Raw genomic sequence first — 17,345 nt, 5'->3', positions numbered from 1 at the left:
CACATAACTTTTACTGAACCATAGGTTACCGTTGGAAACAAATACACAGGAAACATGTATTACCATTCAAAGGTTTGACATCTTTTTTTTCTCATTTCATATTTTCATGTACAAAAACCAACAAGAGTGTTTAAGTCCACACAGAAATATATTTCATTATTAAAATAATAACTTGAAATATAAAAATTCAACTATCTGTAATATGTCAGTGAATGTGTATTACAGAGCTGAATAATTTGCATGAAATAACTGCATATAACATAGCATGCTTTCTTTCACTCCCCTGTAGCAGATTGCCATGTCAGAAGGAAGCTGGGACAGAGTGAGTGACAGTTTTTCAGACTTGCTTTGCAAGAAATTAACATTTTGGTTTATGGAATCAGACACATGGGCAGGGTTAGTGATGTCACAGTAGCTTACATCACTGCATTTCAAACTTGTTTGACCTGCCACGGATCCAATCATGACACTGCCCTTAAGACGCTGGAGGAGCAATAGCTGTCTGTAATGGAGTAGGGAGACAGGCTTTACCTTATCAAAAAGTTGTAGGAAAATGACTGAAACAATTGTTTTAGCCTTAATTTCCTTGCTGGGATTTAGTGCTTCTTTAACCTTTAATACTACAAAGCTATTAAACCAAAAACATCTAAATTCCAAATAAGGAAGTTTGAAACATTCAAAGATCACTGGGTATAATGTGAGCTTAACTTTAGGTGGTTCTGTGTTGTATAATAGGCTGTCTTCAGTGATCTTCATAAGTTCAAAGCCACAAAAGACTGCATCAGATGTAGATCCAGATTGTAGGGTGGAGATGTATCAAATCATCAAGAGAGATACAATTGAGAAGTTGTCCATAGCAACCAATCAGCTTCTGCTATTTATCTAGCACAGTTTAAAATAATGGGCCATATACCCACTTTATCTGTCTCTCTGCACTTTATCTCTCCCCCATAGTATGCTATCATAAAGCAACTACTGTATCTCACCATCTAGTCATTACCCTACTGCACTAACTACTCTGCCCCTAAGGAGCAACATACGTGTGGCCAAACTAGAAATAAATTCAAGGACTTTTCAAATGGGTCGAGCTACCGGATCTGTGGATGTGATGATTGCTTGTTTCCCATGTAATCACAATATTATCCCAGTTGGCTTTCTGATAATCTGTTTATACTAGTACTATTTGCCTCATTTCAGAAACTTGTATTTTAAGTATTCCAGACTTTTAGCAAAATATATTACATATATTCATGATGCTGTATGTAATTTAGAACGAAATATTAAAAGGAAGACACAAAACACAAATACTGAAAATACATAGGGAAGAATTGCTCACTGGCCATTGCTATGAGAGAGTTAGCTGCTTTTGACACCACTCACCCACCAACTACTGACTGTTTGTTTCATATTTTTAATGTAGCCCTCCTACCTACTGAGAGCCGAATTAGAGAGTCAGTAGTGATGTCATTTGGAGGAAGTGCAAGATTAGCTGGTGAAGATGGGCACTGAATTCCATCCCTCCACTCGACAGGGCCAAGAAGACAGAGACACATGTCTTGGAGCTTTTTATTTACAAATGTTGAACTAGTTTGTTTTCGAACTGACATACAAGGGTATGGATAGAGATACTATAATTGTTGATATTGTTATTTTTTAATTACAAACCACAGCTCTCTGCAGAGAAAATAGAGCATACATACAAAAAAGGACATCCAGCGTAGGCAAAATAAATGTAGGCATGAGCCAAAGGGTAGGGAGGGCCCTGCTCACAATCTGATAGTAGCACTAGAGTACAGTACAGTACATAAATGATTTGTCCCAGATTCTTCAAATGAAACACGTTGTTTGTCTATGTTGTAGAGAAGCAGTTTTTTTGTTTGTTTTGTTCCTTATTTCCTCAATAGAAATAGGTTATAGAGTAACAAACATAAGTAGTCATACTATCACTTTACAGAGTAGCAATTCAACCTCCCTGAAATGAAATCCTCTTTTATTTGCTTATATTACAGAATTGCCAAGTGCCAGAGCAGATTAGGCAGCTAATATGTCTTTCTATCATATGGTTGGCACTCGCTCTTGTGACGCAAGATATAATAGATACAGAGGAAACAAACAGTACTTGCTATTGACTTATGTGGCATGGCTAGAACTGCGAACCAACCATGAAAGGAGTCATACATCCCCAGTTTCTAGCAGTGCCAGCGGAGCTGACAGTTCTAAATGTTGTGTTAAACTCAAGTCATTCTCAGGCTATATATTTTTATAAAGCAGAATTTCATGGTTTTGTACATCTTCTTAAAAATCAACAGGCAGTGGTCTGAAAAAGTACCGAACATAGTGCACTTCAAAAACACCACTTCATCAAACCTAAATTACTAAATCCATTCAAAGTGGTAACTCCTGCCAGACCTTCACGATCTTGAGTTTCCTCTGAAACCTAGTGGGGATGCAAACATTGTGGGTAGGATGCTCATGTTGGTTGTTAGTCTGGGCCGAGGGACAGAAGAGGAAAGTAACACAACAGCAATATATATATAACAAGACTGCCAAACATCCATGCTTCCAGGTGTTTCTTTCTACTCAAAGCATTACCAAGTGTAACGTGCTGTATTTGTAAGTCACACAATGTATTTAGCATTACACGTAAAAGAAAATGCAATACCCAAATAGATCATTAGAATAAAAAAAAGAATAATCTTATAATGTAAAGGCCTTGTTGTGTTAATCCAAAATGACTTGTTGTTTTAATGGACATGACATGACAAAATATCACCTGCTGCTTCATGATGTACAGTAGCATACAATTGGACAATTAGTACTCTTAGTAGTTCCATAATGAAAGATTCTGACTGTACAGCAATGACATAAAGGATCTTGTTGCAAATCCCGGTATAAATCCCTATGGACCTGATTCAGCAAGGATCGCAACTGTGAATGCAATAGCGATTATGAACGCAGTCTCACTGTGAAGATATGCTAATCCATTGTGATCACTATGCCGTTGCAGCACTACATAAGGACGACCACCTTACCTTACACACATCCATAATACTTAGCAAAACTGAGAAACCATCGGTAACATTGTGTACCATCGCAGCCTCATGCACACTTGCACAAGCTCTGACCTTACTCAGAAATTACTAACCTCATCGCACGTTGTGAGTGCTGAAGCTGTGTATGGCATCGCAGTGGATAATTTATGCATGCCCATGCAACGGCGTTCAAATGCACTGACACGCCTGCGTTTCACCGACCACTCCCCCATCACTTCCCACAAATGGCACTTTCTGCGATGGGTCTGCATAGTCACTGCGGTCGCAGTCCCGATCGCAGTGGCTGGTTCACGCACACGCACTGTGATGCATACGCAGAACGCAACAATCGGCCGATTGCGTGCGTAATCTCAGTTGCAATCCTTGCTGAATCAGGCCCAATGTGAGCTCATTGTGAACTTGGACAAATTCATTGTAAAGTGCATTGCATATTTAACCAGGTAGATTTCTGCAGCTGAACAATTCTTACAGTCAGAGTTAAGCAATCACAAGTATATGGTAGTTTTCATATGTGTGTATATACATAAACATATATGATCACCTAGTCTATCTTACATATACACAACATTATCAGTTGGTACTGCTATTTCTATCCTTTACTCATCATTTTGTGATCCTCCAAGAGACATAACTAGACCTCCCCCTAGATGTGTTGGGTACCTACTTTAATTAATTGTACAATCATTAATATTGCAGCTGTGCATTAACACAAGGATACACAGGTTAACCCTCATTACCACTGTTAGCTTATAAGATCAGTACAAGGTGACATTATTAATTAAATTACTAATTAATTAACCACTGTGTACTCACATCAATATTGGACATCATAACCTAATATATTTGCATTATCAAGATCCGATTACCAATATATGTTTGGGATCCTGTGCTATGACATCTCCCAGAAGAAGAACAGGAAAGATTAATCATTTCATACACTTTGCATCATTTATTTATTTATTTTTTATATTTTATTTTGGGACTTCTGCTCAACGACTGCCATCATTTACCTCATTAACATTTTTCCTTGATGACTGACACCTGCATCTACCATTGATTGATCTGTATGTACTAAAGGGCCTATCAGCAATGAAACATGATCCATCAAGAATTTGGGGGTTGGACCCTCATGAAGATTAAAACCTCCTTCTCACCAAGAACACAATACACCACTCCTAGAGGAAGGCCATTATTGGCCGAAACGAGTTGGAGCTCTTTTATAATATCTCCATATCCACCTATCAAGTAACCAACACTTTATTCCTGAATCTCATCACGCCGGCATCAGCGGTCACGTGACCCGGAAGTAACGACGGGCGCAAAACATCCAAAATTTGGATCCTTCACCAGTTTCCGTATCTGTGGGCCGTCAAAAATTCCTGCCTTTCATTTTTCAATACTAAGAGATGGAAATGTTCGACACATATACGTGAAACAATCGCCTGACTTGTCCAACGATTTTACAATTGTTTCATTAAACCCAGTTTGCTATTGAGAGGCGGCATTATGATTTTTTTCCTGTCAATTAAGGGCTCCTGAATGATGTTGGCTTCTCCTACAGTTATAACTTCTTTTGGAGGCCATATGGTTTGCTGCCAGTGCTTTTATTCTGCACGACTATCCCATAAGCATACTGTATGTGACAATGATACTTAGTATATCCACTTTGCTGTCCAAGAAGAAAGTTTACCATTTATAAATCGTCACAAACAGACCACTGATGCCGAGAATAAGCAATTTTTTCTAAGACTAACTTGATATTTTCATACTGTTCTTTAAGTTTTGTTGAATGACCGATAGGATTCGACACAAATTTGTTCCCATTGTGCAGTAATACGCATTTTAAGCTCCTTTTAGACCTATCCAAAAAGAGGCGCCAGTCTTCTGCTCGATATTCTGGCAAGCCCATCATCTGGAGAAGTTCCAGAAAATTGTTGCAATACACAAGACTGTTATCTTGGCTAAAGAACGGCAGTATGACTTGCTCTCTATTTGATACGACGTTATAGTAATATTCGGCTCAAGACAGTGCTTTTTTGAAGTCTGGATGCTAAAAGCTCAGCTCCTTTTTTCGAAAAAATTCAAGTTTAGTTCCTTTTGAGAAAAGTTGTTTGGAGTATAGAAACTTTCTTCAAACTCACTTTCATCTGTGTTGTCACTTGCACTGGATGAAATTAACATTTCCACATCATCACATTCAACTTCGCTCAAAGAACTGAATGATGGTACAGGTAAATCTTCACTATGTGGTATCGGTTGTTTTGCAGAATTCATACTTGGGTATTCCCATTTGCGTTTCTTAAATCGATTCATACTCTTCACATGTACAGCACAAAAATAGCAGTCTGTCAAGAGATCTTTTAGCTCACACCACATCATAGGTATTCCGAAATTTAGTCCTGTTTGATCACCTTTAGTCCAATTGCGGAGTGATTCCACGCAGGTTTTACAAACTTTGTGAGGCACCCAAATCTTGTCCTGCTGGCTTATGTGATGTCCAAAATAAGCCTGATATGCTTGTTTTATGAATACAGTTATATTTTTTCTTTCTTTTGCAACACAATATTTGCCACAAATATAACAAAAAACATCAAGGTTGTTAGTACACCGTCACCGAGAAGAACTAATTTTTACGGCGAAAATGTTTTATTTCACACATTCAGTGCTAACTCCCAACAAAAGCCGAGGATGTACTGAACTAAACAATCCCAAACAGCGGGAAATTGGTTGTGGTGGGACAGAGGGCTCTATTTATTAACATTATTTTTACTAAAACAAAGTGAAAAAGGGTGTTTTCACACCCTTTTCACATTATTTTAGTTTCACCTGTATTTATTACAGGGCAATTGGAGTAGAATTAGTAAAATTCTACTCCAACCCCCAGTATCACTTATTTTTAGTAAAGCAGATCGCATTTCCCATAATTGTAATGGGAAATGTGATCTGTGTGCAAGTTACTAAAAATAAATTGTAAAAAAATACCGGGGGAAGCCCTGTGATAATAACGCCACCTGGAGGTGGCGTTATCCAGGGTCTCCCCCGGTTACCGGGCTCTCACTCTGCTCTAACGGGGAGAGCAGAGTCGGAAGCCGGTACCAGTAATCAGCTGTGTGGTCTAATCAGACCGCAAGCTGATTGCTGTAAAAAAAAGAAAAAAAAATTAAACATTTTTTTTTTTACTTACCTGAATCCAGGGACCGGTGATCGGGCCTCCGGTGATGGCTCCTCTCCGGTCAGCTGGTCTCCGGCAATGCACTGGGGCCCGGTCATCAGGTGATCGGGCCCCAGTGCAGTATGGGAGATCACCTGATCGGGAAGCCCGGAGAAGACCACCGGAGGCCAGGAGGATGCAGGTAAGTGTAATGAAGGGAGGGGGGGTCGCGGGGGGGAGGGGGGGTCGCGGGGGTCCGCGATTGCGGGGGGCGGGGCTTGGCACCGGGGGGCGGGGCTTAGCGTTGGTGGGGGGGTAGTAGCGGTGGTCGGTCGGCGCATGCGCGGGCTCTTAGTCACGGTATATTTTCCGAAAATACCGCGACTAGAGTGCGGATGGGATCCGCAGGGACAGAGCTTTATCGCAAGCTCTGTCCCTGCAAGGGATTTATAGTAAATCCCTGTGATATTACCTGAATTCGCAATGCGAATTCAATCGGTAATATCACACTACAATCCGCATTCAATATGCAGATTGTAGTAAATAGAGCCCAGAGAGAGAGCCCAACAAAGGAACAGGAGGGTGTGCTAACTGCGTCACTCGGGCCTCTCCGTTGCTCATCTGTGTATCCTGGGAGGAGGCGTGGCTGTGGCCTGAGGATGTCCCAGCAGGCTCAGCGGTTCAGCAGTGCACTGCCTCGCCTCCTCCCAGCGTTAGTGAGGAGATATGAATGTGTTATGTGTCTCAAACGTGACTACCAGTTACATTATCACAAATAAAACAAATTCTTGTTATTGTTGAAAGAGGGTAGTTGTTAAAAAATCAGAAGTTGTTTCTGTTAAGTAAAGCAGGCCTAGATTAGCAAGGTACTTCAAATGGAGAAAATAATAGAATTTTATCATTTTCCATTAATTTGAAAACTGGAGCCAATTCAGCTATAGCAAAGATCTTATGCGAAAATAGGACCCGCGAGTACTCTCACACCGATCTTAACCCCTTGGCAAGAACATTTTTTTTTTTGTTGCCCAGTGTTATTGATGCTTTATTACAGTCCACATGTGACTGCTTTTCCAATTTACTTGTTTTCCTCTTTATCAGTCTAGCAGATTACTTTTAGCATGGATATTTTTACTGATAAATTGAGTAGTGTGGTGTTTGGTGATGACTAATGTGACTGTTGGCTTTTTTTTTTTTAAATGAATACAAACTGACATAGACAACTACAGTAGACAAAGCTTTCCAGGAAACATAAATATGTAGCTACCCAAATTGTCAGATTTCCAAAGGCAAGAATCTAGCAAGTCAACTTAAAAAAAATCATCTTAATTAATATAAGCAATAAAATAGAATACATTTTTTGTCTGCGCTTTTTCTAGTAAACACAGATGAACCACAATGGCTCAGAGACCAAAGAAGGCTACTGAAAAAAACTCAGATTTTGCAGTACAAGCTGAGCAATAGACCTATGGGCTTTTCATCTATTGTAACAATATTCAACATAGAACCATGTTCCAACATTGTGAAGCTATGGAAGTGGAATTAGAAGACTTGATTTTGATGTTTACACAAGGAATAAAAAAGAGATATTCCTCCCAGTTCACTGCCCTCTTACATGAATTATAATTTCACTGCATGGAGGGAAAGACAACACTGCAGCAGGCGGAAAGCGGCAATTTGAGACAGTATGACAGCATTGGACCATTTAAGCCTCACAGGATATGGGTAACGCCACACCAAAGGCAAGTACAACTTTATCATTTATCTTATCTTCATAAAGTCCACCCAAAGTAATTCTCTATTAAACAAACATATTGTCATTCAGAATTTTACGAACAATCACGGCCACTGCATCTTTGTACATAGCGGCTGTGCTAACATATGCGAAAGCCGCAGGAGGCATTTTCAGTAAAAAGACGCCCACAGCAGGCCTCTCTGATCCGCTACAGCATCGGATTAACGGCGTGAACATCGGACATCTGAGTATCCCTCAGGTCATGCTGCCAGGATGAATGAAGCTGCCTGCAAGGACGCAGCCACTGGCTTCAGCATCCTCAGGAAATGGCGCTGACAAGCCCCCATTTTCTGTAATGCTCCTCATCGCTGCCCCCAAATGTCATGAACTCTCAGTTAACAAAATGTCATTGTTTTTCATTACATTGTTATCATAGGCACATAGCTGGGAAAGATAACAATTATTACAGCTAAATACATAACTAATAGACAGCATTATTCTCACCAATAGCAGAGCACTAATAGCAAACCAATATGCTACTTGTTGCAACAGTGGCCAAAGTCAGATCTTCCATGTTCAATCATCCAGGCTGATGAAGCTTCTATTAGAGAAGGTGAAGCATACAGTATGTTGTGTCAACTGAAATGGGGAAATTCAACTCAAGTTATGGGTAACAGAATACTCTCACAATTCTGTTTGATTTTGTGGAGCCAAATTTTTTGGTAAGCGAATATATTTTTTGGCGCCCCCCTATGCAGTGCCCCTTTTACAGTGCCCCCAGTAGTAGTCCCCCCTGTGCAGTGCCCCTTGTGTCCCCAGTAGCAGTCCCTCTATGCAGTGCCCCCAGTAGTGGTACCCCCTATGCAGTGCCCCTTAAATAGTGCCCCCAGTAGTGGTCCCCGCTGTACAGTGTCCCTTGTGCCCCCAGTAGTAGTCCCCCTATGCAGTGCCCCCAGTAGTGGTACCCTCTATGCAGTGCCCTTTATATAGTGCCCCCAGTAGTGGTCCCCCCTGTGCAGTTCCCCTTGTGCCCCCAGTAGTAAGCCCCTCATACAGTGCCCCCAGTAGTACTCCCCCCTATGCAGTGCCCCCAGTAGTGGTACCCCCTATGCAGTGGCCCTTATATAGTGCCCCCAGTAGTAGTCCCCCCCATGCAGTGCCCCCAATAGTGGTACCCCATATGCAGTGCCCTTTAAACAGTGGCCCCAGTTGTAGTTCCCCCCCCCATGCAGTACACCAGTATTGCCCTTTATATAGTGCCCCCAGTAGTGGTCCCTCGACGCAGTGCCCCCAGTTGTACCCCCTTGTACTGCCCCCAGTGGTAACCCCTCCTTGTAGTGATCCCCCCCCCTTGTAGTGCCCCTAGCAGTAGTCCACACCCTTGTAGTGGTCCCCTCTTGTAGTGCCCCTAGTAGTAGTTCCCCCTTGTCATAGTCTCCCCCTTGTTGTGCCACCAGTGGAGGTCCCCCCATGCAGTTCCCCAGTAGTAGCCAACCCCTTGTAGTAGTCCCCCCTTTGTAGTAGTCCCCCCCTTGTTGTGCCCCCAGTGGAGGCTCCCCCCCTATGCAGTGCCCCAGTAGTAGCCACCCCCTTGTAGTAGTCCCCCCTTTGTAGTAGTCCCCACCCCTTGTTGTGCCCCCAGTGGATGTCCCCCCCATGCAGTGCCCCAGTAGTAGCCACCCCCTTGTAGTAGTCCCCCCTCTGTAGTAGTCCCCCCCTTGTTGTGCCCCAGTGGATGTTCCCCCCTCTATGGAGTACCCCAGTAGTAACCCCCCCCCCCCGAGTAGACACACATGTAATAAAAATAAAAATACAATCACTTAGCTGAATCTCCGCTCCCACTCCGGCCGCCGCCATCCGCTCCTCAGTCCATCCTCCCGGGCCGGGCCGCTCTGCATTATGGTAGAGACGTCATGAAGAATGTTCCAGCCCGGCTCCGGCAGTGGGCGCAGTAGCCAATGAGAGTCTGACTGACTCTCATTGGCTGCTAATCAAAACAAACACACAGCTGCCGGCGCCGGCGGCTGTGTGTTTGTCACTGTGTAGTGCTGACCGAACGCCGTCCAGTCAGCGATACACGCGCGGTGCAGCTGTGTCACAGAGACACAGTCTGCCGTGGCCCGCATGGTCATAGCTGAGGCACCCTCCACTATATGGCGCCCTACTCAGCTGCGTACCATGCGTAATGGTAGAACCAGCCCTGAGTAGCAGCCTACTTACAGTTGAAGTCACAGAGAGAGTTCCAATTAAACACAATGATTACATGTAACTTTACGCCTTTGCACTTACAATGTATAAAGGTAGTGCCTGCTGTAGGTGGTATTCGCAATGCATTACAATTTGCAATCTCATCTTAAACCAGCTGAAAGAATTGGCAAATACATTAGCTTTGTAGATGTGTATATGTGTATGCTAAGTTTCAAGTGGCATGTCCACTCAAGTACTAAATGACTCACAGCGTGTTTAAATTGATGTGCCATGCTTTTCTCTTACCAGACATTTGGGGAATGCATTGTCTGTAATATTATTAGGTTTATAATTGAATCATATTGGAAACTCCTATTTTGATGTCTCTATAAAACAATGTGGTTTTATGTACTATAGGGATAATAAAAAGCATACTCATGCTCCCAAGCGAACGTTTTCAAACTGCACCCATCCATAATGGCCTGCTCATATACATATTGCACAATCATATGGCTGCAGCTTAGCCATGCTGTTGTAATTACTGTACATTTTATTCCCCTGACATTCTGACAGCATTATAATTCATTGAAAAAGCATAGAATCCCCTTGTTGATGGCGGATTAAGTTAAGGCTTCAGATTAAAGTGTTTTGTGTTTATAACCTAAAGCATAAAAGCTTGTGCCCTCCAGCTCTGTATCACCTAAGGCAGGTGCCTCTTCTGTCTGACACTCTTCCCAACCCTTAGCACATCTTATGTATCACTGTATATGCTCAGAACAAAATCAGAGAGAAGAGAGTTTCATTCTAGTAGAGTACCTCACTAATGATTTTATATATATATATATATATATATATATATATATAAAACGTATTGTAGGGGTGCACTCACCAGACTTCAATCAATATATTCAATGTAGTAACTTTATTCCATAGTAAAACAATCCAACATTTCGGTCCTGTTTGGACCTTTGTCAACAGGACCGAAACTTCGGATTGTTTTACTATGGAATAAAGTTACTACATTGAATATATTGACTGAAGTCTAGTGAGTGCACCCCTACAATACGTTCTATACTGGTGGTCGCTCTGAATCAGGGCCGTCCCTCCTACATTTTGGAGCGGCCTCCTGGCCGCTCGCATAGCTGTGGGTGACCACCCACAGCTATAGCGAGCGGCCAAAATGATGGTCGCGATGGTCAAGACCATCGCGTCCATCGGGCTTGCGACGAGACCCTTGCGGTAGGGTCTCGCTGCCGCAAGCCCTGGAGTGATTTTGGCTCTATCAGAGCCAAAAGCACTCTCACTGACATCACTAGTGATGTCTGTGGGGCCGGCCCCAGACGGTAGGCGTTCCCATGGGAACGCCTCCGTCTGGGCAGCCATGCCCCCGGCACGCCCACCAAAGGGGGCGTGCTGTCAATCACCATCAACAGCACGCCCCCTTTGCTGCGAGATCCATAATGACGGCTTGGCCATCGTTATTCGGGTCTCGCGCATGCGCACGACGGAGCAGCCTCCGTCGTGCACATGCACACTTGGGCAACATCGACCCGCTTGCGAGCGCTCGCGAGCGGGTCTGAATCAGGCCCAAAGTTTGATGTAGCACCCCAGCGACTGTATTCCACTATGGGAACCCCCCTATGGGGGTTGCAAAGCTGTCAGATTTACCCCGCAATTTATGCCATCTGAAGATGGTGTTGTGCTGCTTTAACCTATAGACTACATTTCACACCCTCCCCGGCAATGGCAAACGCACATTTGTGCTCTGTAGACCACACATATGCAGTAGTCCTGTTAGAGGAGTGAAGAGACTGCTGATGTGAGCACATTGCAGGGACAGGTTCCCTTCAGAGACCCTGCATGTGCTATTTCATACATTCGGCCGGTATTATCGCATACTGCAATGTGATCATGGGTACTAATATTACACCCAGATCAAAGTGAAGAATGTGATTATTGGTTTCACACCATAGAGGTTGATTCACTTAGCACTGATCACATATGGTTCCACATTGGATCTAAATTGTGGATTTTTGTTCATCCCTATAGAGGTGTGCATAAAAATCTGTGATTTTGCAGGCATCTAACCATCTAATTGAATTGACCCCTTAGATGTTCGCAGGATAATGGGGAGAGTAGTGACAACTGTAACTGTCAAATATTAGTGCAGACAACCATTATGGTGGTGATTTGTGGCACATCGAGCCTAATGGAATTGATTCCATAGAGTTGGGAAAATATGCTATTTTGGTAGGCAGTAACTCAATACAAGTCATAGGGGTCAATCCAATTAGGTGCGAATTGTGAGGTGTGAGTTGCTATTTTCTCTTGGAATTCGCATAGCAAATTTATTTTGCAATCCAATTAGCAACTCGCACTGTATCAGTCAGACTGAATTTGCATCTTTCCATTCGTACCTATTGTACCTGAGGGTGAGAGATGGAAAGGAAAATCTTTATTGTAAGGTTAAAATGGCGGACACTGTGCTGAACCCCTTGGACACCCCCCTAATGACTAATTAGGCAATTGGAAGTTTCTAATTAGCTTAATTAGCTTAATTAGTCCAGTAATTAAATTTTTTTCAAAAATATGCTCAAATTACCCCAAAATCAACGTTTTTGTTAGTTTAAGCACCCCAAATCTAATTACAATTTTTTTTAATTGAAAAATAATTGGTTTTTATCAGTTCTTTTGCAATTTTGCAAGGTGCCCTCAAAGTACCCCAAAATCACCTTTCTTCCTACTTTTTTTAAATTTTTCATTTAAACATTTGAGATTAAAAGAAAAAAGTATGTTATTTATCATTTTCTTGCCTTTTTTTAAAAAAAAAAGCCTACAGTAGCTTCCTAATGCCCACAAACAGCCTTCTATATGGTCCTGCTAACAAAATTATCCATTTTGGGGGGTCCAGGATGGCCTCCCCACATTTTCATGTACTTATCTCAAATCTCATTTGGCAGTCCATCCGTACCCATCTGCTGCGAGTAGTGCGAATAGGAATTTTGAACTGGATTAGAGAATTCTCGGGAGCGCGCTTCATTGCAAAGTCTGCGAGTTTCAAGAAACAAACTTGATACTCGCAATTTGCACCTAACTGGATTGACCCCATAGACATTTAGGTTAATAACAACTGTTGAACTCCATGGAAGACGTTTCCTCCAACCTAATTTCTACAATGGGCATGAAACAGGTCACTACACCTATTTCTTCTACCGACTAGAATGAAGATCTAGAGATGTGGCTTTAGGATACTGTAGACAATACAACTTTTTGTTTCCTACAATGGTGACAATCCCTTGTATATATAACAAAAAAAGGCAGTGTGTTTGTGTTAATGTTGAGCAGTCAGCTATGCTAATTAATATGATTTAAATAAAAATGTACTCATTTTGTTTATTTTTCACATGGTTTAATGCTCAGCTGCAAAACATCAATGGAAAATATTGCTGCTAAGCGGGTGCACATTGTTGCTGCTAAGCGGGTGCACATATGATATTTGGCATCATATACAGTTTATATTTATAAAATACATTTCAGTGCCTATGTTAGCAAAAGCTCTTTCTATAACACAGAGTACTTTCCAATGACATGTTTATCAAGATAAGAGATTATAAATAAGGTGATACAGTCACTGATACAAGTTGGCATGTTGCCACCTTAAAAAAGTTAGATTGTGGTTGGTAACTTGGCACACAATAAGAAAACAACAGACCATTAGTATCAACTCTATATTACCAAGTATTGACCCAAAGTATAAAACACCACAAACAATTCAATTTGTAATTGCTATTTCTACTCAATAAGCAATTAAATAGTTAATGGTATGTGTTGCCTTCATCTACTTAATAGAAATAATTACTTTTGAGCATACTTTAATTAAATGTAACAGCAAGATTGGTCTTGTTAAATAGGATTGATTATGATAACGTCAAGACAATAAAAATTAAAATTTATTTCACGAATTATGACAAACCAATGCGTATAACTTTGATTTACATGTCTGTTCAGTCCTTGCATTTAGGCATGTTTTCATTTTTTTTTTTCATAAAAAAAACAACAGTAATACTAGGTAATGATATAAAACATACAATGTCGCATTAAATCTATAGTCCGTGTTACAAATGTCTACTAAATAGCAGCATTGACGCAAAAAAGCACTCTGCGTCAGAAGTCACATAACACTGGTGTGTATTTTATCACTAGCATTTGCAAACTATAGTACACACATTACACAATATACAATTTAACAAAATGTTGTAGGTCAAGGAGAAAATTTGTCATGTTGATGGATTAGTCTTTAATAAATCTGTCGCGTCTCACGTCCTCTGTTCTGTCACAATTCCACATAAACACTCATGATACAGGTTTAAGATCCAGTCTGACAAGAACACAGAACACAAAATTGTACTTGTCACTACAATATATGAACACAGAACACAAAGTATGTGTTCCATTGCAGGAAAACTTGAAGAGGATATAAGGGGTTACAATTGTGACTATACTGGAATTATTTAAACGGTCAGGAATATTAATCATAACCGACAAGCATTTCAAATTCTACAGCTGATGCATAACCTCTTGGAAAACGGCCCTAACTGTATTGCTGGACAATGTGTTCTGTAACAAAGTGTTTTATATATTTCTACATAAATAATAAATGAAAGCTGCTGGTGGGATAATATATGGACAGCTCAGACTGATTGACTCCATCCACCCAGCTAACAGCTTGCGCATTGCAATACAAAGTGCACTGACTGGGCTTCTCACCTATAATATAATACAGATGTTTCAGGCTATGCTCTGGGGGGCTAAAGCAAAGGTCACAATATCATGTTAGACTAATGGCCTTTAAACAAAACCTCTTCTGTCAAGTTTAGTATTAATCCCAACATTTCTAATCAGATCCGTTTAACATTTTTAGAAAGTCTAATTGTCCATGATTATTCTGAGTCTCATCTACTACCCATTAGCATAGGACGATCCATGAAACTTTACACATACAGGTATCCAAGAATAATTCCTGTCCGAGTCCAGTGTTTGATCAAGCTTCTGTCTATATTAGCCTGGGTGACAGATTGTGATTGTGTTTTATTTGTATTAAAGGACATTTCTCACTACTTGATGCTTAAGCGTTTGTTGCTGATTCCTAGATTCGACAACTGCAAACCATGTTTTCCACCACACACAGCTTACACAAGCCTTTGCATGTATGACAAAACTAACATGCTCTGCAAGTTCTAGTACTTATACCCCAGGGGCATTCAAGTACCAACCAAGATGCCTTTAACGTCCTATTGTAATGTACGTATAACATACAATATTTAAGTTAAAAGTACAGATCAATTATCAAATCACAAAAAAGTAACAAAAAAATATTTTAGGAGTTATTAGTTCTTTTCAAGAAAATTAAACGTGGTAACAAACACTCTTAACAACCTGTTTAACTACAGAAATTGGCAAGCTGTTGTTCTCCAGCTGTTGTGGAACTTTAAGTTCCAGGATGACTGCTGGCACTTGTAGTTCCACAGCAGCTGGAGAGTGGCAGATGGTCCATCTACACGTGTGTTAGGCTGGCACTGTGCCTAGCTACACTCTGTTCATACTTACATTGTTGGGTTAGTTTCCGTGTGCTATTTAGTCCACAGTCTGGAGGTGTCTGTCCAGCATATTTCCTATAAGGCGATGTAACCTGTACGCTGCTGCTTACATTACATATCCAAAGTTCTGCCAGTAATGTGAAGTGGCCGCACAGGGGAGAGCTGTGTCTTGTGGTGTGTGCCCGGGTTCTGTCTGCAGAGGTGTCTGTGGTGGTGTCCAGCTGTGGACTCTCCGCTGGTTTCTCTCTCTCTCTCGCTCTCTCGTCTGTCACTCTCGCTGCTGGCTCTCAGAACAAGTGCAGCTCAGTCTCACATTACAGCCCTTGGATTGCAAAAGCAAAACCTGCTTCTGTGTCGAGCTGAGTCAGTTATGAAGTCAGGTTCACGAGCAGAAATCACAGAGGCAAATGAATGGGATAGGTGAATACTAGATGCCTAATCTCTGTGAATGTCCCAAACAAGTTAGATCCACCCAGACCCCTCAAATAGGGTGGTGAGCTTACTAGTTGGTTACCAGATATTGTTGTAAGGTTGCTCTGCTTAGGACTGTGACCCTCCTCCTCCTCCTCCTCTTTATCTTCCCCTCTTCCTTCTGACTTCTCTCTGTGTCATCCTTCAGTTCACCAGGTGCTGATAGTTTCAGACTGCCTCCAACAGCTCATAAGTGATCCTTTAGCTGCTTCCCTTGAGTTTACTGTCTTTTTGTGTCTGTATACAGGACTGCTGAGACTTTCTCTAAGAGAATAGCCCCACCCTAACATGTAACCCCCATGCAGCAGCACTGAGCCCAGTTATGAGACAGACCTCTGATACAGTGCCTCTCTATACACCACACCTTATATGCTCTTAGTTTAATAATTATTATATAAACTTTTTCCACAAATCAATGTTCATGTTTTATTTCCACCATCTCTCACGCTTCTCACACACACATCTGGCGTAACTTTATAACATATTCTCTATGCATTGCTTACGGGTTTAGTACATACATTTAATTTTGCAGAGATTCTGTAAGTAAAAATGTATTAAAATAAATATTACATATAGGTTGCATTTAATTATTTCTGTGTAATAATTTGATCATGTTCTTTCTTTGTCACAGATATAGTAAGTTTTATTATATTTAATATTGCATAGAATTATTAATTGTTAAATCCTAAATTATACAGTATATTTGCAGTAAGATATCATTTTACTACTTTTTTAACCAGTTTTGGCAAATGTATTAATGTTTTCAAATCCTTTAATGACAATGTACTTACACAGATCACAGAAATTCCCTAAATGTTAGTATATATAATAAGATCATCATTGCATGACAACACATTATTACAGGACAAACCTGTCTCTCTCCACGGGCACATTTCTGAGTTCATCTCACCAAATATAAGGAATCCACCTCCAGGTCCATGTTCTCTCTCCAACTACCGCATTATAGGCCTGATTCAGCAAAGATCGCAACTGCGATGACGCACGTAATCGGCCGATTGTTGCGTTCTGCACATGCGCATGTTAGAACCAGTCACTGCGATCGAGACTGCGATTGCAGAGACTACGCAGACCCATCGCAGAGTGATTGACAGGAAGTGCCGTTTGTGGGAGGTGATGAGGGGGTGGTCGACGCC

The 17,345-nt window shown here is 41.3% G+C and overlaps 1 protein-coding gene across 1 annotated transcript in view; it reads right to left on the bottom strand.

Annotated features, from left to right (window-relative positions):
- Window positions 1-15,901, bottom strand: part of ADGRG6 (adhesion G protein-coupled receptor G6) — a 193,380-nt gene extending 177,479 nt beyond the window's left edge. Inside the window, exon 1 of the mRNA XM_088474375.1 lies at window positions 15,731-15,901. Within this exon, the coding sequence (XP_088330501.1) occupies window positions 15,731-15,732 (2 nt within the window). The 5' untranslated portion in view covers window positions 15,733-15,901. The remainder of the gene's footprint in view (window positions 1-15,730) is intronic.
- Window positions 15,902-17,345: the final 1,444 nt, after the last annotated feature.

The sequence above is a fragment of the Taudactylus pleione genome, unplaced genomic scaffold, assembly GCF_031769625.1.
Source record: "Taudactylus pleione unplaced genomic scaffold, aTauple2 ptg000154l, whole genome shotgun sequence".
NCBI classification, from domain to species: domain Eukaryota; kingdom Metazoa; phylum Chordata; class Amphibia; order Anura; family Myobatrachidae; genus Taudactylus; species Taudactylus pleione.
Note: the sequence above shows the minus strand (reverse complement) of the source record. Positions and strands in the feature narration are given on the sequence as shown.